The sequence below is a fragment of the Crocodylus porosus genome, unplaced genomic scaffold, assembly GCF_001723895.1.
Source record: "Crocodylus porosus isolate Cpor-Errol unplaced genomic scaffold, CroPor_comp1, whole genome shotgun sequence".
Taxonomy (NCBI): domain Eukaryota; kingdom Metazoa; phylum Chordata; order Crocodylia; family Crocodylidae; genus Crocodylus; species Crocodylus porosus.
The window spans coordinates 71,239,799-71,264,677 of NW_017728918.1; the positions used below are offsets into that span (position 1 = coordinate 71,239,799).

At 41.7% G+C, this 24,879-nt stretch overlaps 1 protein-coding gene across 4 annotated transcripts in view; it reads right to left on the reverse strand.

Annotated features, from left to right (window-relative positions):
• Window positions 1-24,879, reverse strand: part of BACH2 (BTB domain and CNC homolog 2) — a 264,660-nt gene that overhangs the window by 62,994 nt on the left and 176,787 nt on the right. For all 4 annotated transcript variants that reach the window (XM_019537759.1, XM_019537761.1, XM_019537758.1 and 1 more), the window contains one exon: window positions 3,771-4,025. In XM_019537759.1, coding sequence (XP_019393304.1) covers window positions 3,771-4,013 — 243 coding nt within the window. In that variant the 5' untranslated portion in view covers window positions 4,014-4,025. The remainder of the gene's footprint in view (window positions 1-3,770; window positions 4,026-24,879) is intronic.

A 24,879-nucleotide genomic window follows, 5' to 3' on the forward strand; every position in this document is an offset into this window, starting at 1 on the left:
CGTTGCTGCCATTTAATAAATCTAGGTACATGAAAAAATTCCAACACGTCCCTCAACCAATATTTTCTGGTTTTGGAGCACTAAGAACTAGATTCTCTGCTGCTGTAACTCTATTGACTTTATTAAGAGTTTGGAAGCAGAAAATTTATCCCTAAAATCTCTACAAGTATTCTGAATTTTCCCTCTATATTTTCAGATTTTTTTAAAATCTTGGATTACCCTAAAAATGATAAATATGCTATTTATTTTAATGGTGACTTCCTGAAGTAGAACTTGTATATCATCAGATCATCATGTCTTTATTATCCTTATTTGTATCAAAGGAACACAGAACTGGAAGAGACTTCCTCGATCACTAAATTTAGTCTAGAGGTGCACGGATACATCGGTCTGATATTGGATCGGCACTGATATAAAGAAAATTTGCAGCATCGAAAACTGGCCTGATGTTCTGATAATGTGGCCAAATAAATGCCTGTATGTGCGCACGGCTGCAGTGCATCACGTAGGTGGCAAGGAGCACGGCCCGGCAGCTTGGAAAGCTGCGTCCAGCTGGTAAATCTGTTGTGGTGGACAAGGAAGGGGGGATGGAAGGGGTGTGGAGGGGCATATCAAGGACCCTGCAGTGCAAAAGGAAGTGGGACCAGGGCAGGGGCTGAGGCAGGCACTGCCCAGCCGGGGCGGGGTAGGTGCGGGAGAGAGTTGTGGCTCATCTTGTAGAAGTATGGGGGCTCCCAGCGCTGTGCAAACCCTGGGGTGCCTCTGGATCTGTGCCATGGGGTGGGGTGCCATTACAGGCTGGGGCTGCATCAGGGTCTTCCTGGAGGGGCTGGGCCAGGCTGTACTGGGGCAGGCAGCGGCAGTGCTAGGAGTGGGGTTTGAGAGGGCTACAGTGAATTTTGGGGTGGCTGCAGCCCCCTCCCCCACAGAGCCCTGCTCCCAGCACCACTGCCCACCCTGAGTGCAGCTGGTACAGCCTCAATCTCAGCCCCAGCGGCAGCCACCCCACGCAGATCTGGGGGCAGCCCCACCCATGCCCTCCCATGGCGTGTGCAGCAGGAGCTCCCCACATCCATTGGACGAGCCCTGGCTGGTCAATGCCTGCCCCAGTCCCACTCCCTCCCTCACCATGGGGCCCTTGATCTGGCCCCTATGCCCCTTCCCTCCCACCTCCACCACAACAGGCTTACCAGCTGCACAGCTCTCCATGCTGTGTCAGAAACTGGATCGGTATCGGCCAATATGCCTCCTTAAAACTTGGCTATTGGTATCAGGCCCCAAAATCTTTATTGGCACGCTCCTAGTTTAGTCCCATATTATTACAGGCAACTTCATCATGTAATGCCTCTCAAACAGACCAAATCTCCATTTTACAACTATCTAGGTTTTTTACTTCCATTACTCTTCTTGGTAGGCTATTCCAGAATCTGACTGCTCCGAGCAGCATAAACCTTCTAATTTCCACTCTATATATGTAACCAGTTAACAGTTATTTGTTCTTGAGCCACCACTGTCCTTTGCCATAAGCAAGCTTTAGAAAGCTCATCTCCCACCTCGATGTTTATCTTCTTCAATGTATTTATAGAGAGTAATTGTATTCTCTTCTCAGCCTTCATTCTGCTACACAGAACAAGCGAAGCTCTTTTAATCTTTTCTCATGAGATAGGCAGTCCATTTGCCTGATCAAGCAAGTAGTCTTCCTCTGCACCTGTTCCAGTTCATCTTTCTTAAAAGTACAGGAAACCTTCGCTATTCACAGGTTCAGCATTTGTGGTTTCAAATATTCGTGACCGCCGAATCTGCATCTTAAATGCACTTAAAGGAGCTCCTCAGGAGCTCTGCGCTTGCTGCCACTGTGCTCCCGCTGCTGCCAGTGCAGCTGTGCCCTCCCCCCTCCCAGCCACGGCATTCATGAATGCAGACAGCATTCATGAATGCAGTGCCTTATCCATGGATTTTACTGTTTGCGGGGGATAGGAGAATGTATCCCCCCGTGAATGGCGAGGGTCTCCTGTACTTAGTGTTCATGATGAGGTCTTGCCAGGATTTGCACCACTGTGTTAATACTTCCCCCTCTCTTTTCATCTTCTGCCTCTGTGTGCGTTTTCTGGTCCCTTTTTACTACTCAAATTGCTTTGTAGAAAGAGATGATTCACTACCCTCTTAAGATTTTCTATAGGACGATTAACTAACTAGCATTGTGTAGAAATAAAGGTGGTTAAGCCATTTTAGTCTGAAGTCAGGGAGAAGACAGGTAGGTATCATTCATCAGATGATGGCATCTGATGAAATAGGCTGCTGCCTATGAAAGCTCACGCCTTGCCTTTCTGAATCAGCTAGTCTTTAAGTGCCACCCTGCCCTAACTTCTGCCACTGTGTGGAAACATAATGCATACATACTATATGGCCTACTCAAAGCATTGTGTATACAGTCAAGGCTACAATGTATTCATAACCTGAAATCACACTGGATCCAAATAGTGCCATGGTATGATTTCAAAGCTATAGTATTAATACTAATAAGAGCCCAAGTCAACCCAACCCACGGGGTAAATGGCATTATTAGCTTTGTCATAATTTAAAACCATTCTTCCAGGTCCAATAGGTATAAAGTAACCTCTACTGAATTGAGGTGTGTCTCATTCCATAACACTTGCTTACCAAAGGATTGGCTGGCTTTGGAACTACCTGTCCAACAAGTAAACCAGAATGACATCCTTGCACAATAGAACAAGAGGGTACATTTGCACTAGGTGAATTATCTTGTGGCATAATTCCACCATGATGCAGCAGGGGAACAGAGAAACAGTGCAGAACTCTAGTGCGCACGTAAAGGGCCATGATGTAAACTTCTTGTGGCAAAAGCACAAGGATCCTGTGACAGTCAGGACAGCTTAGACTGATGCCTACTAGGAAACCACAAAAATTAGAAACCAGCTTGTGCATATTTGTGGGCAACAAACAAACAAACAATCAACCAACAAAAAGGGGTTAACTTTTGAGTTATGTCTGTAAGGTTACTCTGCCCCTTTGTATTTGAGCCACTCTGCATGACGACAAAAAAAAGCTATAACTTTGTGTTCCAAAAGAATGTTCAGCTTAGTCCTGCTAGCATAAATCATTTGGTTCAAAGCAGTTAAATGTCAGATGAGTGGTGAGTGGAAGAGAAAGGAAGCCAGGCTGAATGAGTGATACAGGCAAAGGAAAAAAGAAGAACCAGGATACTAGTTGCTGAAACAGGGTGGGTGGCAAGCAGGCTCAAAATAACATGATGGTTTAAGTGGTTTTAAATAATAACCCAATTTCTGAGAGCCAAATGACCCGTTTAAAAATTTCCTGTCTAGAAAACCAGAAGAATATCAGGGTGCTGAATGTACTGTAACTCCATAACGTACTGAATGGAGCTATAGTAATTAAGTGACCTCTGTTTGGATATTACCCTTTCAGCACTGGTGAGAAAGGCAAGCTCAAACAATTTTAAAGCTTTGCTATAGTAACTGTTAGAATTGCTGGCTGATTTTTTTCCAGCAGAGAAGGTTCTGTGAATATGTTCACTCTTTTTCTCTCGAGGGGCATCCAGCAACTCTTAACCAACCGAAACAGAAAAATCACAGTGACAGTCATTATAAGAGTCAGAACCTAGAATCTGTGCTACATTTGGATTTGTCTATTGAGGCTTAGTTGGCTAGTAAGTAGCAGATCATGAACCTTTTTCAATCGTGTGTAAGAGGGGATTGTTTTGATGACAGAAGAATGATGACATACTGTACCTCTTCTGGCAGGCTGACAACCAGGTCATTTTCCGTCTGCCCCACCAACGCCTGCAAGAAGTATTCACTGCAAGCAGCCAGCACAGCTCGGTGGGCTCGGAACTCTTTCCCCTCCACAATCAAAGTCACATCACAGAGAATATCCTGCTTCCGCTGGTCATTGAGGCACAGGAGGATATTGGTACAATGGACTGTTGACTCATACACATACATGGGGGATTCAGTCTTCTCATCCACAGACATTCCGTTCACACCCTAAAATAGAAATGACAACAATAAGTAGAGATATTGCTGAAGGGTTATTACCGTTATCACAGATTTAGCTGAGCGAGGGAGATTACATCATGATTTCTGTGTCCTGCAAGAGCTAGGCTGCTAACTGCAGAACTGCTGATCAGCACATTAATTCTTAGTCAGAACAAAGAGCTTGGGAAAGATATCTGGAAAGACATTTACATTACAAGCCTTTTTTCTATCCCACTTAGCAGCCTTTGTTTCCCCACAATATAAAATCAAACTAGACTTTTGACTAGGACACAACATGTCAAAAACTAAAAGGAAACCAATCTATTCTTAAAACTTCCTATTTTGTAGTTAAAAAAAATAATCACAACAAAGTGATACATTATGCTTTGGAAAAATTATAGCAACAAAAAAAAGTGACCATCTGGTTTTCTGTTGGAGAGACGAGGTTGTGATCTTTTGTCCTTTTAGTTTTGTGTTAGGTAAAAAACCCGATATTTAAGTTGAGACATGTTCAGTTGCTTCTAGATCTTACACGGTTTCTAGATCTTGCACTGAAAGCCCCTACTTACAGAGAAAGGTGGTGTTGGCAGGTTTTCTTGATAAAGGGTACCAACTTATTGTGATTATTTCACTTCCTATTGTCTTAATGACTCATTTTTAAAGCTCAGGAAGTGTTTTGAGGCTCTAGGATTAATATAATAGAATCATAGAATCACAGAAAATTAGGGCTGGAAGAGACCTCAGGAGGTCATCTAGTCCAACTCCCTGCTCAAAGCAGGACCATCCCCAACTAGATCATCCCAACCAAAGCGTGGTCTAGCCGGGTCTTAAAAACTTCCAAGGATTGAGATTCCACTACCACCTCTCTGGGTAACTTGTTCCAGTGTTTTATTACCCTCCTAGTAAGAAAATTCTTCCTAATATCTAACCTAAACTTCCCTTGCTACCCAGGTGTGGCAAAGGCAATGCAAATTAATTGGAAGCATAAAACATTTATGGAAGATGGAAGAGTGTTTTCCATTTCTTACCTTGCCAAGTTAAGAATTGGATGGTCCCTCTCTTTTTCACTGGTATATATGTGATAGAACACTGGGGATTTGCAGAAACATAGGGCCATTCTGCTTAAAACAGGATTATCCCTGACTAAACCATCTTAGTCAAGTGCCTGCCTAACCTGCTCTTGAAAATTTCCAAATATACTGATTCCACAACTTCCCCAGGTAGTCTGTATCAATGATCAACCACATTTGTAGTCAACAAGCTCCTCCTAACCTCCAAACTAAAATTTCCCCCGCTGCAGCTTGAGGTCGTTGCTCCTAATCCTATCCCCTACAGCTACAGAGCCAAAAGCCCATCTCTACCTTCTCTAAATTGCCCTTCAGGTATCTGAAGACTGTTAATCAAATTTCCTCTCAGTCTTTCCTCTTCTCTAGACCAAATAACCCTAGATTTTTCAGCCTTTCCTCAAAAACCATGTTTCCCAGGCCCCTAGTCATTTTTGTTGCACTGGACTAGTCTCTTTTCAAACTGTTCACATCCTTCTTGAAGTGTGGGGCCCAAAATGGGACAACACTCCAGGTGAGGCCTCACCAGTGCTGATTAGAGCAAAAGAATCACTTGCCTTGATTTGTAAACGACACTTCTGTTAATACAACCCAGTAGGCTGCTGGCCTTTTTTTGGAACAATACCATACTGTTAACTCATATTCAGCCTATAACCTCCACTGTAACCCCCCAGTCCTTCTCTGCAGCACTGCAGTCTAGCCAGTCAGTTACCAATCTGTATTTATGCATGCAATTATTCCATCTGAGGTGCAGGACTTTGCACTTGTCCTGCAATGGGTACCAAACAAGTGCAATGGTTTGTCTCTATCTATGTGTCCATGGAAATGGGAGCGAAACAAGTTTCCTTTTACGGACCATGGACTATGCTAAATATTTCTAGCATACGTAACATTCACTGTGACCGAGTAACACAGAATTCCTTGTCTGCTGTTCCTTCTACACAATGGATTGTCCCTTTGATCAGAGTAATTCTTCCTCAGTTACCTTCAGCCCTATTACTCCAGAAATCCCATTTGTGTCTAAGTAATTAATCTTTCCTTATTCACTTTCAGTCCTATTGTTTGCTTTGTGTTCTCATTCCAGTCTCTAAAATACATACATGGGAGTGCATTCTATGCTACCTGTGAATGCTTTGTATCACTTAAAATGAACATTTTTTTGACATCTTTTAAAAGCTAGAAGAAATTAAATACCTTTATTTGCATACAACCGATGCAATAATTTATTTTAATTCTCTCGTTTTTAAGACTATGTAACTTGATTTTTATTTGCCTAAGTGAAGATTTATAAAAGATCAGCATGCACACACAAAATAGCTGAGGGGCTATTGAAGATGTTGATCAACAGGTAAAATAAATTACGGATTAAGAAAAAGGGTATTAACTGGCTAGACATGCATATACCAAACACCGACTAGAAAAATCCAATCTAATTACTGTAAAAAAACCTCAAAAGCACAAATTTTAATGCTAACTATATAAATTAGAAACTATGACTAGAATGCTATAGTATTGAAAAAAGATCTATAATAGCTTCTACTAGAAAAGGAAAGCAAACACAGTATTATGCTGGCCTGTTATAGAAAATACAAGTCATAGTCTTCACTCATCTACAAATATCTGGAGTAAGTCTACAAAATATCTGGATTAAGAAAAGACCGTGTCATTTGTTATGGCTGCAAAAGCGTAAAAGCAGGCCACTATAACATGTTAGCACTTTTCAGAGATTTGCTGCGGAAAGGGTATGTACTCCAGATATTTTATAGATTGTTTTTTATTGCAGACTACAAAGGAACCCTTTCAGAAAAGGTCCAGAAATCTGTACTGGTAATGTTTATAAGCCAATTTGTTTTGGTATGGTACAACTTGCTTATATTGCAAACGTTTGAACTACAACAGGAAGCTAATACAAGACTCCTCTTCTGTTAAAGAAATTCCTACAAAGGATCATACCCTGGTTTTCATTCTGTGAGTCTTTATTTAATGCTACTCCAATTGATTCAGATAGGAAAATATTATTTTGATTTCAAACTATTATCATCATGCAAAAGACCCTATATGCATTAAAAAAATTTAGCAAGAAAGGGTACAGAATAGACCTGTTTGTTATGTGTAAACATATTCTGACTTTTCCTGTCAAAGACTACTCCTTATTCCTTCTAATTTTAGGATATTTATAGAGCCTAGAGACCTTGACCGATCTTCCTTTGGCAACAGCAACCCATATTGCTGACCCTGGTATCAAGGAACTACTATAGGACTTTTCAAATAAGAACCATTTAATTCACTATTTCATACAGCTGAGATTTTCAACATTAGGGTGCTGCCTGAAATTATGTTCCTAAGTCCACATTTAGGCATCTGAACAAGTGACTTGATATTCAGAAATCCTGAGTCCCCATCATTTCCCATCTAGTGGGAAAATCTGCAAACTGCAAATGACAATTAAGGAGGAAATTAATTTTTTTCTGGGAAGTCTCATGTCTGTAATGTCTGAGATGACTCTGAAAAAGAACAAGAAACTTGAAATCTGACAGCTAAGGAAAAGACATCAATTTTAATATCAGGATTTTTAAACTCACTTTTGCTGAAGTTGCAATCCTTTTATTACAGTAAAAGGGAAATAATCAAATACTTGTGTGAATCAAACACTACATTCTTTGGTTACTAATTAGTAATTTCCTACTTTAACTATTACTCTTATCAACAGGTTTTTTTAAATTAATTATAAACCCAGTGGAATGTCAAGGGCACCACTCTGTGTTTCCCCTCTGGTTACTGAGCCCACCTTTATTTGCTAGGAAATTTGATTCATCCAATACTGAAACTGCCATAGCTGTGTTCTGGAGAATAAAGTTTAGCCTCCCCCTCTGCCTTTGAATTACATAAACTGCTTAGAATCTCAGAAGTGTGGTAAAAATTGTGTTTGGGGCTCTAAGACTTCTCACAGTAGAGACTACTGGAAAATACCACTCTGTGATGCTCTCTTCTGCATACTGTGTCATGGTCTTTTGAAGATGTGCCAGCTAATTGCATGGACTGCAATCTTGTACAGCCATGACCTCCCTCCAGCCAGGCATTCTGCCATAAAAGTCACACCTTGACTATTGAACTCTTCAAGTGAGACCCAAAATATTCCAGGGCTGAAAACCATGCCCCACAAGCAACTTCAGTGGGAAACATGTCAGCTTTTAGCATTTCAGACGCAACTCATTTTTCTTTATATGTCCATGGTTTAGAACAGATCTAATGACATACACACACGGGGCATTTCCAACTCTGCAAGGTGGTGGCCACATGAAATGCCTCAGTGATGCCATTTACCTAACAGAAGTGTAAGTTGGGAGCAGTAGTGATCTGAAAAACAGTTCCATAAGGGATAGAAAAAGCACTTACAGTGGAAAGAGCAGAGGTCGGATTAGTGGGCTTTGGATGAAGTAATAAAGCCACCAAAGCTCTAGCTTTTATCAGGGGAAGGATAAAGCAGGTGTTAGGCTGAGGACTGAGGTGCTTCAGGAGATGGGGGTGGAGGTTGGATCATCTTAGTTCAAACTCTAGGAGTTACTACAACAGACAAAAATACAATACAACTTTGCTGTGTTCAGCACTAAGGGTGGAAATCTTTGCCCCGAAATTTGCATGTTATTCAAACTGAGGAGGGAATGATTTAAACAAGTCATTCTGTATCTCTGCAGAACATACCACATATGTTTCAGCATATAGTTCAATATATTGCCAGAAACAATTCACTATGTACAAGAAGTTCCCAGAAACTGACATGAATTATTCTGAGAGAAAAGCACGAATGAACCCCACAAAAAAACCCCAAAAAACCTGCCAGCAAAGGACAAGAGGACAGAGTGAAGTAACACAGAATTCTGATTACACAGGACTTTCACAGAGACTAGTGGGGAGATAAATGTCACAGAGCTACTCTGTATGGATGACAAAGATGAGGCATGTCACAAATCAAGATATCAAAAGCAGTTGCTCATGGAACAGATTGATCATTTAATTTGCAGTAAGTCACCACTGCCAGCTGGTAGTCACTCAGGAATTGTTAAAGAACTTACAAATGAACTGGCTGAGCAATGAACAAAAATAGGTAATTATCAATAAAATCAGCTACCAGGCTAAAAGGCTGGAGGGCAGGTGATGTTGCACCCATGATGAAGGAGAGAGGAGAGCCTATAATTACAGACCAATGAGTCTTACATGAATTTCAGGCAAATTATTTGAAAAAGTAACTCTAGATTGCAGCAGAGTTACAGAATACTTAAGCAAGCAAATTACCATTGTGACAAAGCAGAATAGCTTCTGCAAAGGAAAGTCATGTCTCTGATCTATTAGAATTCTTGAAGTATGTCAAACTGGTGGTTAATGAGTACTTGTATATATAATTAATGTTGGCTTTCAAAAATCACTTGATAAAACCTTGCAAAAAAAGCTTTTAGGGAGCTTAAATAGTCATGAAGCCAGAAATCCTGTCACAGATTGGAAACTACCATAGGGTAAGAAATATTAGAATATAGGGTCAATTTTCAATAGATTTAACCATGGGATTTGCAATAACATCCTACTTAACAAGTTTATTAAAGAACTGGAAAAGGGGAGGAAGCAAGGTTAAGTTGCAAAAACCTTTAACTATCTGAATTTTGTTTACAGATGTCTGGATTTGCTAGGGACTTGAGAAAGACCTAGGATATCAAGTTAACCAGACAACATGGTGATACATGAAACCCAGTGGAAACTGTGCACAGTAATGTATATTGGAAGGTGTAATTTAAACATTTATGCATTCAAAATTAAACCTAAACACCCAGGAGTAAGATGTAAACAGACTAAACAGCTCAGAGTATCTTCTCAGTACACAGTACAGGCAACCCCCACTTAATGCTGTTTTGCTTAGCGCTATTTTGCTATAATGCTCTTTTAAAATTGATACCCGATTCCACTTAGTGCTCAATGAGTTTTGTTATAATGCTCGCAGTCACCATCTTGGGTCATTAAAAACACTTGCAGTCGCCATCCTGGATAGTCAAAAATTTTTGGTTTCACTTAACGCTTGTTTTTTCAGGAACCAATTAAGAACGCTAAGTGGGGGTTGCCTGTACTGAATCGGGCTTTACAAAAGCACTTAGTACTGTGGTCAAGAAAACTAACCTTACGTCAGGCTGCCTTAAGAAAGTGAGGATATTGAAGACAAAATGGCATCACATACTTCAATGATATAACCTCAACTACAATGTAATATTCAGGTTCTGTCACCCAATTTCAGCACAGAAAGATTAGAAATAGGAAAAATCCACAAGAGGACAATGGAAATGGCTCATGGACATAGGAAGATGAAGGGACTCTAAAAAAACCATGAATAAGAAATGACTCGACAGATATATAAAATTAATGCAAGGCACAGAAAACATCAAAGCAGCCATTCTATCTTTATTTACCGTTTTGGATAACATGGGCTACCCAAAGAAAAAAGGAACAAGAAATACAGATTTTATAAAATGAAGCACTTTAAAAACAGAAGACATACTTTACAGCTAGAGTTAAACACCCAGAAGCTTGTCCAAAATCTCTCCCAACTATGCAGTTGGTTGAGTAACAGATATCACAAAAATAAGAAACAGAAATCCTTGCATCATGGCTACAATACCACGCCAACCCAATAATTCATCCGTGGGATTAATAGCTCCAACGTATTACTGAAACAAGAAGTTTACTAGGATTCAGAAAAGGATTGGATATAGCCAATAAAAATATCCACAGTTTCTTGGTTCAGTGATATAAACTCAGATGCTCTGGTACATTAGCCAACCTCTAACTGCCCAGGGCAAAGGCAGAAGAGTAAGACCACCAATTGATTTTACTGGTTGTAGCTCTTAGTTGTTGGCTTAGATGGAATGGACTTTTACTCTCCATAAAGGTCAAGTTCAAATAATAGAAAGCTCCAAGGAACATAGTTTGGAAATCTCAACTCTAGGCTAATAACCAGTTAGAATTCCTTTCTCTAAAGATATTGGTATGTGTAGGACCAAATATTTTGCCCTCAGTAATGGGCACAAAAAGCCCGAAGTCCCAAAGAGATAAGGTGGTGAAGCTAGGCTGTAAAGAATATTTACCAAGTGACTACATACCCCAAGATGTGCAAATCTTTTCTCTTTGGTGTCTCCCTTTCCAGAATAACTCATAGGGATGTGGTGATTTCAAAGCATAACCACGGTCTTGTTTACTCAGATGTGATATGAGGGAACCATGAAGCTCTTATGAAGAAAAATAACCCATTTACATTATCATGTGCAAGCATTAGGTCTGGGATCAGAAATGTGTATGCGTGTGTGAAGGAAGCTTAAATCTTTTGTTAAAAAAAATATTTATGACATCCGACTTAGGGTTGATTATAACACTCAATTTTAGCATGAGAGCTGGTAAGTAAAATTCTGTAATTCACCAGTAAAGATCATTGTACCTCATTCAGTGCAAAATGAATGGTATGTTTTGGTTGGAAGCATGTATTATAAAGATTGCATTATGCCATTAAAGAAAGGCTGGTAAGAGCCAGCTTTCTCTTTATCAAGGTAAGAGAAGCTTAATTATTATGACTTTTGTATTTTTAGTTCTATTTCATGCATTGCATTCACCAATTCATTTTTAAGGGTATTACGAATAATTTTCAATGAAGTGCTGCAACATAAGCAAGGATTACTGGCCAGCTTTAGACAGACTGCACAGCAGAAGTGCATGGGAATTGCCTTGAAAATGTTTCTTTGCAGTTTCAATAGGATGCAGACAGTGTGACAGACATTCTCTAGTCCTGAGCTTTTATGCTGCCACTGTAGCTGCAAAAAATACTAATGGGGATTCACATGAAAACTGTTATTTTGAATGCTAGACAACAATAATTTCTACTCCTTTCAAATTGCAAAATCTTCCATGTTTGTAGAAGAATCCATGTAGTTCCTCAGATAAGGAGCTGGAAAAGTAGATCAAACTTGACTGATTAAGGATAAATCTGCATTGTTCTCAAGTAGGAACACTTTCCCCTTCTCCCCCCCTGCACAGTCCTGCCTCCCAAATGTCTTGTATAGAGATTCCTACAACTTGAACCTTGGTAGAAGAAGGAGCCTATCAATGATTGACATATCAGCTGGCAAATTCCTCAAAGCTATTGAAATGACCAGCATTAAAATCTATTATTGTGATCTCTTAATTATTTGCATTCCCATAACAACAAAGGAGGTGATTATATCTTCACTGCTTTCCTTTTAAAGAAACTATTGAAAAGCTTAATGATTAATTCACGGGTTTGAGAGCTTGCTGTAATGACAGGAGACTATACACAAAGGTCTCTTCAGTGAGCTCATTATTTAATTAATAAATGCTGAATACCAAACAGTTCATAGTTATCTGAAACTCCCAAGTATTGTGTGAATTTTTAACCAATTAATTATCAATTACAACATCATAAAACACCACCACAAAAATAGAAATAATGAAATTTAATTATACATTATTCTTCTTAGTTGCTGCAAATACTATACAAGACTGATTTTGATTAATAATTCATACAGCAATAAAGTATCAGGAAAGATAATTATACAGTGCCACAATTCTCACACTGATTTCTGTAATTACAGATTACAACAGTGTTAGCAATTTAAAAAGGTTAGAGAGCAGTAGTAATTTGCTATGTCATCCTCAGCAATATTAATGTCTTTTTCTCTGAGCACCACAGATAACTGAAAATACAATAATGGACCAGTCAGACTACACTGACTTGCTTTCTGCCAAACATCCTGTACCGGGGCCCTGGTTCCATTAGCAACAGAATCCTTTGGAGTCAGCTTCTTGCATTGTTTAAAACAACTTGTGCCACAGAACTCAAAATAAGTGGGAACAAAAATTAACAGAATAAAATATCCTTCAGTAATTGTAAACAAGGCCATGGGCTGTATTAAAGGGCAATAAACAGAAGCAGAGCCTTTGTATCCAAAGTTACCACTATTTTCTATTCCAGTTGAACAGCACATGCAGAAATTATCACAATCACAATCCCAGATTTGTTTATATAATATGACCTGCCAAACTACTACAGGTTTTGTGTTCTTCAACATGCTTTGAGATGAGAATACTGAGAACTCATTGCTAACCTTGGACAGATGGAAAACGCATATCATTCTGTACAAAATTATGAAAGCTTCCTTATTGTAGAGATGGGCGTAAGTACAGCAGAGCCATATTTGCTACAGCAAATAGGTTGCAGAGCAAAAGTAGAATATAAGCCTTGTCAGAAAGGGATATGATTTTACTAGACAGTTTTAAAGTGTTTACCACAACATAGCCTCTATCCTTTATTGGAGCCTTTAATAAAATTAAAGACACCAAAAGAACAAAATTGACAATTAAAATATAGTCGTGTTACTATAGTCACAAGCCTCCACACGCCTCAGAAGGATCCCTGGCTTTGGTTCTTTCTGCTAAAGAAAACAAAAGGATTAAAGAAAAATAAAAGACCCAGGTTTGATAAAGGTTGAAATTACCAACTTAGTTTTAAACCTCCTTGGATAGTACTGAAATTCAGGTTTTAGGCTGGGTGCTCAGAGAAGCATAAAGTAGAGGGGCACAAATGTGCATCCCATCCTTTCCAAAGAAGATAGTTTGTCTATCATTTGTTACCAATCTTTTTGCAGTTTGAGGATCTAGGCATATTCTGAAACAGCTGGTTAGATTCCCAAATACCAGAAGTGACCAAGATGAAGTCTTTTTTAACCTGAATCTAGACACGGTTTAGTTTTGGAGGAGAACCTTGCCACTAGGAAACATTTCTTTGGCACCCAAATCTGGATCACTGCAGCACAATTTATATAAGACAACACATGGGAGCCATTCAGGCCAGGTATAGACATTATACTTTTACTGGTATAAGTAGTCAGAAACTAGTCTATACCCACCACAGAATACAGGCTTGGGACTCACAGACTGGTTTAAAAATGGCAGAACCTGGTCTAAGATTTATGGTCCCCCTCCCCTCACCAAAGGGCAAATGCATGTTTGGCTCATCAGAAGCTGAAGCTAGCACAAAACTCAGAATTCAGTAAAGTGAGCCGTCTGACATCCATAGTCTAAGACAGGGGTGGGCAAAATGTGACCTGTGGGCTGGATGTGGCCTGCCAGGCCATTCTATCTGGCCCATGGGGCTCCTAAAAATTTTAGAAAATTAATATACATCTGCCCCTGGCTGCCTGTAATGTGGCCCTCGGTGGCTTGCCAAAACTCAGTAAGCAGCCCTCCACCTGAAATAATGGCCCACCCCTGGTCTAAGAGATTCACTGACGGTCTATTTTTTTGAAGTCTAAAGGTGACATTTTGACTTATGAAGTCCTAATGAACCCTAGGGACCATCATTCTCAAGATACCCTTATCTCCTGCATGAGTGCCACAGCTGAGTTCAGCATGCAGATACTCCAGGTGGAGTTTCTTTTCTTGTGAGAGGCAAAAGTGGAGAGGTTTTCTCTCTGAGGGCCCCTCATAATTCCCCCTCCTTGCTTGCATGAAATACCTCAAATCTGTGATCTTCAAGGCAAGCTGTAAAGCTGCTTTTTTAAAGGAGGCATGTGGAAGGTTAAGAGTGGGTAAGGGTATGGAGATGTTGATACATTTTGTAACATTTTTGGCACCAATTAGCCAGCCTGGGCTCTGGGTAGCTGCAGCAAGCAGGCTGCAAACAGCTGTGCCAGGCTCATCACCTCCTGCCAGAAGCAGAGGAGAGACCAGGCCCCTCCCCCACTGCCCGCTCTGAAGCGCAGGTACAGAGCTGATGCCACAGCCCGGCACAGCTGTTTGGAGCCTCTCGGCTGCAGCCAGCCCTGGCTCTGGGGAGCTGCTCCCAGCAGGCAGCTGGGATGCTGCAAGACCTGCTGGGAGCAGCCCGGGCCCCGTCACTGGCAGCAGCTACCCAGAGCCAGGGCTGGCTGTGGTGTGCCAAGCAAAATGGCCTCGTGTGCCATGCTTGGCACACGTGCCGGGGGTTGCCAACCCTTGTTGTAGAGTCACTCACGTGAAACTTATTAGTCCTGTGAAATTTGGATTCACTGGCTCCTTGTTCATCTGCAGGGACAATTAAAAAAATTGGCTTTGATCTGAGGCATCTTGGAGACCTGATGTAGTTTCCATTGAAACTCCCGTAAAGAGCATTTCCACTACATTCATAGGGAACAAGCTGGATTAAGCTCCACCTTTCTCTTTGTGTCATGAATCTAGATATTCTGTATGAAGGTCCCCAGATTAAATGGCTGGAGCGGGATGCACTCAATAGAGGCAATTTTCCCCATTTATGTTGTAGAATCCAAATTTGCTAATGCTCAAGATCCATCACTGACCCTGTTTATTTTGTTTCATTTTATTGTTATTTTGGAAGGAAGCTGTCTGAAGATGCAGTGATACTCTAAGGGTTAGAGTTGCACAACTTCCATCATCAATGACTGACATGTTTTCAACAGATGTGTACATGCTGATTTACATGAAGTTACAGATATTTTACATTTGTCCATTGGGCATGGTAAACTTGTTTTATTTTTATGAACAGAGAAAAATATGCAAAAGGTTTTGTGACAAGCATCAGATATTTAGGGCCAGTTCCTATTCCAGGTATTAGGCATCTTAATGGACTTAGGTGCCTAAGTGGGATTGTATTCCATCCTGAGTTCCTGAAAATCCATTAATGAATCTACTTTTTTTTAAACATACCATCATCTCGCCCTTAAGACTCACGAAAAACAGTGAGGAGGAGAAGGATCCATGCACTTTTCTATAGTAACAGGTCTGCAGGGACCTGAGCAGGGTAGAAAAGAATCTGGCTCTTAGTTCTCATCAGAAAACTAAACCTAAAAGATTAGACTAGTTTAACATGAAGTAGCAAAATATGCGTGTGTGTGCATGTAATTCAGCGTAAGGACTGGCAGGTATATACACACATAGGTAGAGTTTCAAGACATAGAAACTGAGGGCAGAAAAGGAACAGCAGTAGCAAATGTGACAATAAGAACAAAGGAGAAAAGACAGATCACTGGTACAAAGCGAGAAATGTTTTTTACTTCGTAATGTCTCTTATACCTTCCTTGTCTGCCAATCCTTGCACTGAATTATCTCAACAGCTGAAGGGATCTGAACCAGATCGGTTACCTTGCCTAAGCATTGTCTACACAAAGGCTGTCCAGACTGGGGCATAACCAAAGATGAAATAATGCCAGTCAGACCAGAACACAAGAAAAATATTTTTAAATGACCAAAAGCTTCAGTGTATAGGGAGAGAACACATGACACTTTGTTGATTTATTTTTCTGGGTAGATTGCCAGACTCAAATGAAGAAAAATGAACAAATTATTTTGTCTGCCTCTCCCATCTATTCCCACATCTTCCATTCTATAAAGCAGAATCTATAAAGTAGAATATTTTTATATATAGTGTAGATTTAGTGATGGTAATAAAAACGTAAAGGTACCCTCAGACTATAATTCTGAAGTACGACAGGTCCCAGGCCTCATTCTGGGAAGACTGAGGTTTTCAAGTTTTAACAGGTCTAAGTGTGGAGGCTTAAGCAGTAGCTTTGTGAAGTATTATAGGAAGACTGAGATCTTTCCTCACAAGAGGTGACCAGTGATCTCGTGCAAGATTTTGAGAGCTTCTTAAAAACGCTTGCCTTTTGCCCTGTATGGTTGTTACCAAACATAGATCTACCATGTAATTGAGTTGGAGCTTTTTATTGTAGAGTGGCATTTAGAGTTCGATTTTATGAACTTTTCAGTTTTTGAATATGCATCTTAGTATTTCTTCTGAGATCCACTTTGTGGCATCTTCTCTCATCAAGCTATTTTGGAAATAGAAGGGTACTGTGAGAACTATGAATGAGCTGGCTAGGGGCAGGAGTGAATGGTGGCTGCTAAGTACAGACAGATCTGCATTTCACAATTGTTTTGCTAATCTGACTACTTTGAGGAAGGCTGGTTTGAGAATTAGAAGCACAAAGAAACTGTTTGAAGGGGTTCAAAAACCAGGCAGCATAGACCTAACAATACTTACCCTACATTCCAAGGTAGTAAATCTCAGCTGGTGGTAGGAATCTAAATATAGTTTTAAAATATTCATTTAACCTTCTTTAATTATATCAGTTAAACAATTAACAGATAACACAGCCGCTCAGACACAGCTGCTGCTGGGAGCTGCTCTGGGTTCCGGGGGTGCTTTGACTGTGGGGAGGCGGCAAAATAGCCCAGGTGAAGTCCTGCACTGAGAGGGAGGGAGAACCTGTGAACCAGCAGCTAACTGCTTAACTGATGAGTTACTAGGCTGCTGGCTGTTTTCAGTCCCTGCCCCTTCCCCCCTGCCCTGATGCCTTCTGATTGCTGCTGGGGCACCAAGTGGCTTCCCTTCCCCCCTTACCTGCCAGACTGCACCCCACCCCAGCTAAAAGATAACCGGTAAGCTAAGCGGTTATCATCGCACTTATAGGCTAAATGATTAATCATTTGACCCTTCACATCCCTAGCTGGTGGTGGACAGATTTGTTCTGCTGCTCTGAGCAAACTTTTGCAGATGACAGATTAACAAAAGACAAATCACCTGCATAAAGCTGTTTCCTCAGGTTTTTAGCTCCAAGGAAAGCCCATCTTGTAAAAACTCTAAAGAGTCTATCCTAGAAAAACTGTATTTGAAATATCTGTTTTTAGCAATACTTAAAAGTTAAGCAAGTTTCTGAAATAGTTTTTATTTTTGGAATGCTTCTTGGAAAAAGAATGCTCTTAACTTCCCTGAAATAATGTTTCTTGGTAAATTTTCTAATTTTACTTTTCAATTTCATTATTTTTTCCCTCTATCATCTGTATGCGAAACCAGCCCACTGACTGAAGAGGTCTGCCCCAAACAGTAGGAGTATGTGGGGGGAGTATGTAAATTACACCATCTTTAACTCCAGAAAACTTCAATTTCCTGAGCTTGTAGAGAAACAAAGATGACCATAACTGGTACTTTAATGACATATTAACTAATTCTTGTCAGAAGTTTATCACTTTGCATAAATTATCGCTAGAAACATTTGCAAGCTTCTTATATTCACTACAACCTTCCAGGTGCTTAGACTATCCTTCATATTTCCTTAGGATACAGATTGGTACCTCTTTTGGAACATGATTATCTGTTGTAATTAATGTGAGAACAGGGAAAACATACAGTAGTTCAGAGGATCAGATCTGTTGTACAGGGACCAATGGGTCTTTAGTTTCTCCTCCAGGAAAAGAATATGGATTTCTTGTTCTCCTTGGGATAAGGACAAGGCACTATTGCTTGCACAATACTTTCTAACACCGAATAAGGCCTTCTAATGAACTTAATTAAAAAGTTCCATTCTGACTGTTCACTTGATACCGAAAAAATTTCCTTCTTGCACGGGGTCCAGTTGAATAAAATCTTCCCTGCCATACTTGAAAAAAATACTTATTTTGATTACTGTTGTAGTGTTAACAGATTTATGGGTCTGACTCTCAGGCCCCCTCTACGTAACAGAACAGACATTTGGTACACATAAACCAGTTTCAAAATGGCCAAAACCAGCTTGAGATAAACCTGGTTGAATGTAGTACCAGACTTAACTGATTTGGATCAAACTGGGTTCTGCAATGTCTGTCCCAGACCCCTTCCTGGTTTCATAGATTTCATAGACATTGGGGCTGGAAGGGACTTTGCAAAATCATCGAGTCCATCCCCTTGCCCCAAGGGCAGGACGTCAGATAGAGTCAAATGATCCCAGCAAGATAAGTATCCAGATGTTTCTTAAAATAGTCCACAGTAGGTGCTTGCACCACCTCTGGAGGGAGTCTCTTCCAGGCCTTGAAGGCTCAGGCAGTAAAGAAGTTTTTCCTCAAGTCCAGTCTAAAATGGTCTTGGAGGAGTTTGTAACTGTTGGACCTTGTCATCCATGGCGGAGCTCTGGTGAAGACAACGTTCCCCCAGATCCTGATGCACACCCCTTATGTACTTATAGGCTGCCACCAGGTCACCCCTGACCCTGTGCTTTTCCAGGCTGAAGAGTCCCATGGCTCTCAGCCTGTCATCATAAGGCCTGTTCTCTTGCCCTCTGATCACATGTGGACTCTCTCAAGCTTCTCCACATCCTTCTTGAATTGTGGAGCCCAGAACTGGATGCAGTACTCCAGCTGCAGCCTCACCAAGGCCAAGTATAGTGGGAGGATGACATCCTGAGATTTGCTTGAGAAGCATCTATTGATGCAAGCCACAGTTTTGTTCACTTTACCAGCTGTGACATCACGTTGGTGGCTCATGTTCATCTTGTGGTCAGTTATGACCCCCAAGTCCCTTTCGGCTGTGGTGCTAGTGAGCGTAGCACCGCTGAGCCTTTAAGCATGATGCAGGGGTTCTCCCCCACCCCGCCCCTAGGTGGAGTACCTTGCATTTTTCCCATATTGAATGTTATCAGGTTTTTATCTGCCCACTTTCTAAGTCTATCAAGGTCAGCCTAGATCACCAGCCTATCCTCAGCTGTGCATGCTCTATCCCAAAGTTTGGTATCATTGGCAAACTTGGCCAGTCCGCTTCTGACCAATGTCCACATCGTTAATAAAGATGTTCACTTCCATCAACTACCACTCTCTGGGTCCTAATCTCAGAGCAAATTCCCTAGCCATTGGACTGTGAGGTAGCTGAGGTCACAGTTGGCAAGTTTTTCCATGAGGACATCATAGGACACCAGATCAAAGGCTTTTTTAAAGTCCAGATATATGATGCCCATCTCTTCTCCCTTGTCCAGGTGATATGCCACCTGGTCATAGAAGGAAATGAGATTGATCAGGCAAGACCCACCTGCAACAAATCCATGCTGGCTGTACCTCAAGATGTTGCCATCAACCAGCTGGTCAAGAATGATCTCTGATAATTTTTTCCTGAATCTTTCCAGGGACTGAGGTCAAGCTGATTGTGGTCTGTAGTTCCCTGGATCTACTTTCCTCCCTTTCTTGAAGATAGGCACCATATTGGCCTCCTTCCAATCTTTGGGTACTTCACCTGATTGCCATGAGTTCTCAAATATCCTTGCCAGTTGCTGGACTATAATGCCTGGCAGCTCCTTAACTACTCTGGGGTGCAATCTGTCAGGACCAGCTGACTTGAAGGTATCCAGCCTCTCAAGGTGTTCCTTTACAAGGTCTATACCAATGTTGGGTATAAATTCACCTTCACCCTGGCCATCCCGCATCATGTTAGGGAGGGCAGTCCCTTTGGGCTGGTGAAAAACTGATGCGAAGTACCCATTAAGCAGGTTGGCTTTTTCCTGGGTGTCGGTAGTCAGTTGTCCCATCTGGTTTAGCAGGGGTCCAATGTTACCCTTGCTTTTCTTCTGACTCCCCACATATCTGAAAAAGGACTTTTTATTGTCCTTGATACGTGTAGCCAGTTGAAATACAGTTGCAGCCTTGGCTTTCCTGATTCGCTCCCTACAGGTACAGACCAATGCAGAATACTCCTTAGTGGTGATTCCTGTCTTCCATCTTTTATAAGCCTCTCTTTTTAGATGTAGGAGATCCACAAGTTCCCTGCTGAACCAAGGGGGTTGCTGTGCCCTTTTGCTACCTTTCCTCCAAGATGGGATGGACATCCCTTCTGCTTTCAGGATTGCTCTGCTAAGGAGCAACCAATCATCTTGGACTCCCCTCCCTGTCAAGTCATGGGCCCTTAGGGCTTCAACAACAAGCCTCCTGAGCTTATCAGTCAGCTTTCCTAAAGTCGAAGACTTCTGCATTGTTGACTGACCTGCCAGCTTTGCGATGGATAGTAAAAGTGATCAGCTCGTGGTCACTGTGTCCCAGGTTTCCTTTGATTCTTAGGTTGCTGACTACATCATCCCCTTTGACAAGTACCAGGTCCAATAGCGGTTCACCCCTTGTTGGTCCATAGACTTCTTGAGTCAGGTAGAGCTCATCCACGCACGAGGAAGCTTTGTGACCATTTGGATTTGGCCGAGTGCTCTTCCCATGAGATGTCCTGGTAATTGAAGTCTCCCATGACAACCATGCATTGAGAGCATGCAGCCTCAGCTAGTTCCCTGGTAAATTGCTGGTCAAGCTCTTGTTCCTGGTTAGGAAGTCTGTAGTAGACTCCTATCATTGTGTCCCCTGTGCCATGTTCCCCACGTATTTTATCCCAGAGGGTCTCCAGTCATCCTTCATGAGTGCCAATGTCAGCTTGCAGGGATGTGTAACTTTCCTTGACAGAGAAAGCTATATCCCCACCCCTTTTTTTCCCCACACGATCTCTCCTGTACAGGGCATAGATGACACCATTCCAGGGCTGGAGTAGGAGTGGATTCCCTTGAGTGCCCTAACCTGCTGGTTTTGCAACAGTTGCCTAGTGGGCTTGCTTTGGTGGTTGTCCACCCATCCCCTGGTGGGCTCAGTTTACAGCTTGGTTGAGCAGTTCAGCCATTCTGGCTGAAAAGAGCTTCCTCCCCAGTGAAGTGAGGTAGAGGTCATCTCTTCCCATCAGACCACTGCCTCTCTCACCAAAGAGCAGGCCCTAGTCATGGAAGCTGAAGCCTTCACAATGACACCAGTGCTGCAGTCTTTGGTTGACTACCTCAGTCTGTCTCTCCCTCCTCAGCCCTTGACCCATAACTGGGAGGATCGAGGAAAAGATGACCTGCAACCCCAACCCCCCCTCATGACCTGCCTGGGATTGCTCCGAAACATGTCATTTGTGCCCACAAATGGTTTAAGTTAAATCAGAATCTCCCAGCATCCTGGCATGCTCTCTGGGCCAGAGTCTCTGCTCCAGCCCAGCTGGGGTGGCCCCACCCATCTATTCCCCAGCCTGAGCAGGGGTAGGCAGGGGGGCGGTGTGGCCAGAGGGGTTGAATTTCCCCCTCTCCATGCCACTGGCAGGGACCCAAGTGAGGTCTGTGGGTGCTCCCCCCCCTATGGACACTATGGACCCTGAGGCAGAAGAGGACAAGGAAGAGGGTTAGTTTCCCCTCTACTCCACTTGCAGTCTGTTGCAGCTCTCTTGCTCCCTGTGGGTGAATAAGCCCCCTGCTGTCCACTCCACCAGATGACAGAGGAAAGGGGAATAATCCTCAAGCCTGACTACCCCCCCCCCCGCAAAAAAAAAGGGGCCCTGCAGGTTGGTGTCTGGCTATGCCTCAGCCCAGCCACTGCAGTGGGAGGGGAGAAGGCCCTTGGTGGGGGCAGCAGCCCAATGTTGCAGCACAGCTTCCCTGCAGCCAAGGGGTGCTTTAGCACCCCCAGCTCCTGGCCTGACCAACTGCAGGCATGTGCCTGCATGTCTGTTCTGTTACAAACCAGTGCAGCCTAGCCAGGTTAGACTAACCTGCAAAGGTTGAATTAATTCAGGCTCCAGCTTTTTGAATGTTTGTCCCTAGCCTACATATTCAGGTAAAGGTGTGATTGCATCTAATGTGTGATCCACACAAGCATGCCTCCTGCCACACCACATGTACATGGCAGGAGGCATGACTGTGCACATCAGATCCAACTGTGCCTTATTGCTGGTGCAGGGGAAGCCGGTGTTGGGGGGAGCCCAATAAAGTAAATATAAATATTCAAGATCTAACTGTATACTTGGTTGGAGCGTTTTAACACGTGATAAGTACTTTGCACATATAGCTGGTCTTAAGATAACTGTGTAATTAACCAGTTAAGTGCACAATACCTGTAATATGTATTGGCATATTATGGCCCTGTTTTGGAGAGAGGCTACAGGCCTTCAACTACTATCTATTTTAACGGGAGTTGAAGGAGCTCAGCAACAAGCAGGACCGACCCTGGATTCTTGGAGACAAATACTAAAATTAAACAGTGGATAATAATTGTACAGTAGAAGCAACTTGGGATAAAATAAACTTCCTATGCTTCATTAGAGATTGACATGTTTATGTGCAGAAGTGAGGAATCTATAAAGCTTATTGATTTGGATTTTGAAGGAAGCTATTCCAAATGCACTACTGATTATTCCCAACTAAAATACATAACACAAACAACAGATAAGGGAGTAATCAATACATGCATAGACCAAAAACAGTGCTTTTCCTACTGAAGAGAGCAGCCCAGACAGTAAACTTTGGTGATCAACCAGGATCTTCTCTCTCAATATAAATGCAAAAAAAGAGAGCGGCCTGCAGTACAAAAGTTTAAATGTGTTGTTTCCTTCAATGTATACAGAAAAAATGAAGTGCACCTCAAACAAATCCAAGGCAGACTGTCACAGAAACATGTCCTTAGGTTTAAGGCAATAGTGGGCTATGTTTCTGGGCCTGGTATGAGAAAAAAACAACACTGTTGTGTAACACCGAAATATTAAAGACAAAAAGTTTCAAATCCAAGATCTGTAGATAACCTTTACTTAATATATCAAGATGAAAGGAAAAGACAGATAATTTTCCACAGTCACATTCAATACTGATTTTGTCCCACCACAATCCAAGCTTTATAAAGAAACAGGGTCAGTTAATTTGTATTTATCAAAAGTTAAGATCAAGCCAGTATATCCAAAGGTCTGTACTACTACTTTAAAAATTCTGGTAGTAGGATGAGACAGCTTAGTTATAGCCTAAGGGCATATTAAAGTGTTTTTAAATGCTTTTGAATGGTGAAGGAAGGAGATTCACTACTTTTCTGTGCATGGCACAGTCCTTTTCCATCATAATCATAACATACTATATTTTCTGTTCTATTAATAATATTGTCTTAGGTGTACTAGTGCCTTTTCCTTTTTAAGCTCTTGGGAGATCTGTATTACTAGTATTATTTGTTTTCAGCAATGTCCGCTGTGTCTGGTATGAGCTTTCCAGATGTAAAAAGGGCCTCTGGAAATTGGATCCTTGAGCCAGTTTACCATTACAGCTACACACATTTACACTAGCTAAGGGTTTGACCCTTTGTCCCCTAGAATATAAATTCTTACTATTACCTCTAATAATGGATTCAGGTGATTCTTTACCTGAAGGGGAAAAAAAAAGAAATATCGCCTGCTTGTAATAAGACAGCAGTGTTTTCAAGGGGGCAGGCAGGGGAAAATAGGAAGAGAAGTTAAAGCCTTGAAAGAGACACAGTGTTTGTGCCAATGCTTTTAGTAATAAAAGAGGAATGAAAAGACAGAATAGGGAGTTGGTCCAGAACTGAATTTCAGAAGGGGAAGCACAGCAGAAAAGCCAGATGGGATATTAACATGGGAGCAAAAGTCAGGTCAGAATGGATGCATGGATGGGAGGGACTGAGAAGAAATGAAGGACTAGAGTTAAGCTCTCAACAGAGGGGAAAGCTGTTGAGGAGCCTGGGGAATAACAAGCAACAGCCACAGAAAGAAAAGGAGAAAAGAAGGCTGGTATATATTTCAAATGAGAAGGATCTGTGTACGAAGTAAGCTTGGAAGAGTTAGGAGACTTACGAGCAGGAGCCCTGTTCTGCCCCTCCATGGCAGAGATGTAAGGTTACAAGAGAGAAAACATACTTGAGGATGAACACAGCTATGGAGGGGAAAGAGGGGTAGAAGACCCTCTTTTCATCAAGTAAAAAGAAACTGGAGAAGCACAGAAAATCATATACTGCAGCAAGTAAATAATGAAAAAAGACATTCAACAAAAAGAGAGGACTGGCATACATGAAAAAACAAATGCTGTTTAGAGTGGAACCACTGTGGCAAGGAAAGCAGGTACTGGTGAGTTTGGGAAGCAGACAAGATATATATAATGTTGACAGACATGCTGTCACAGATGTCT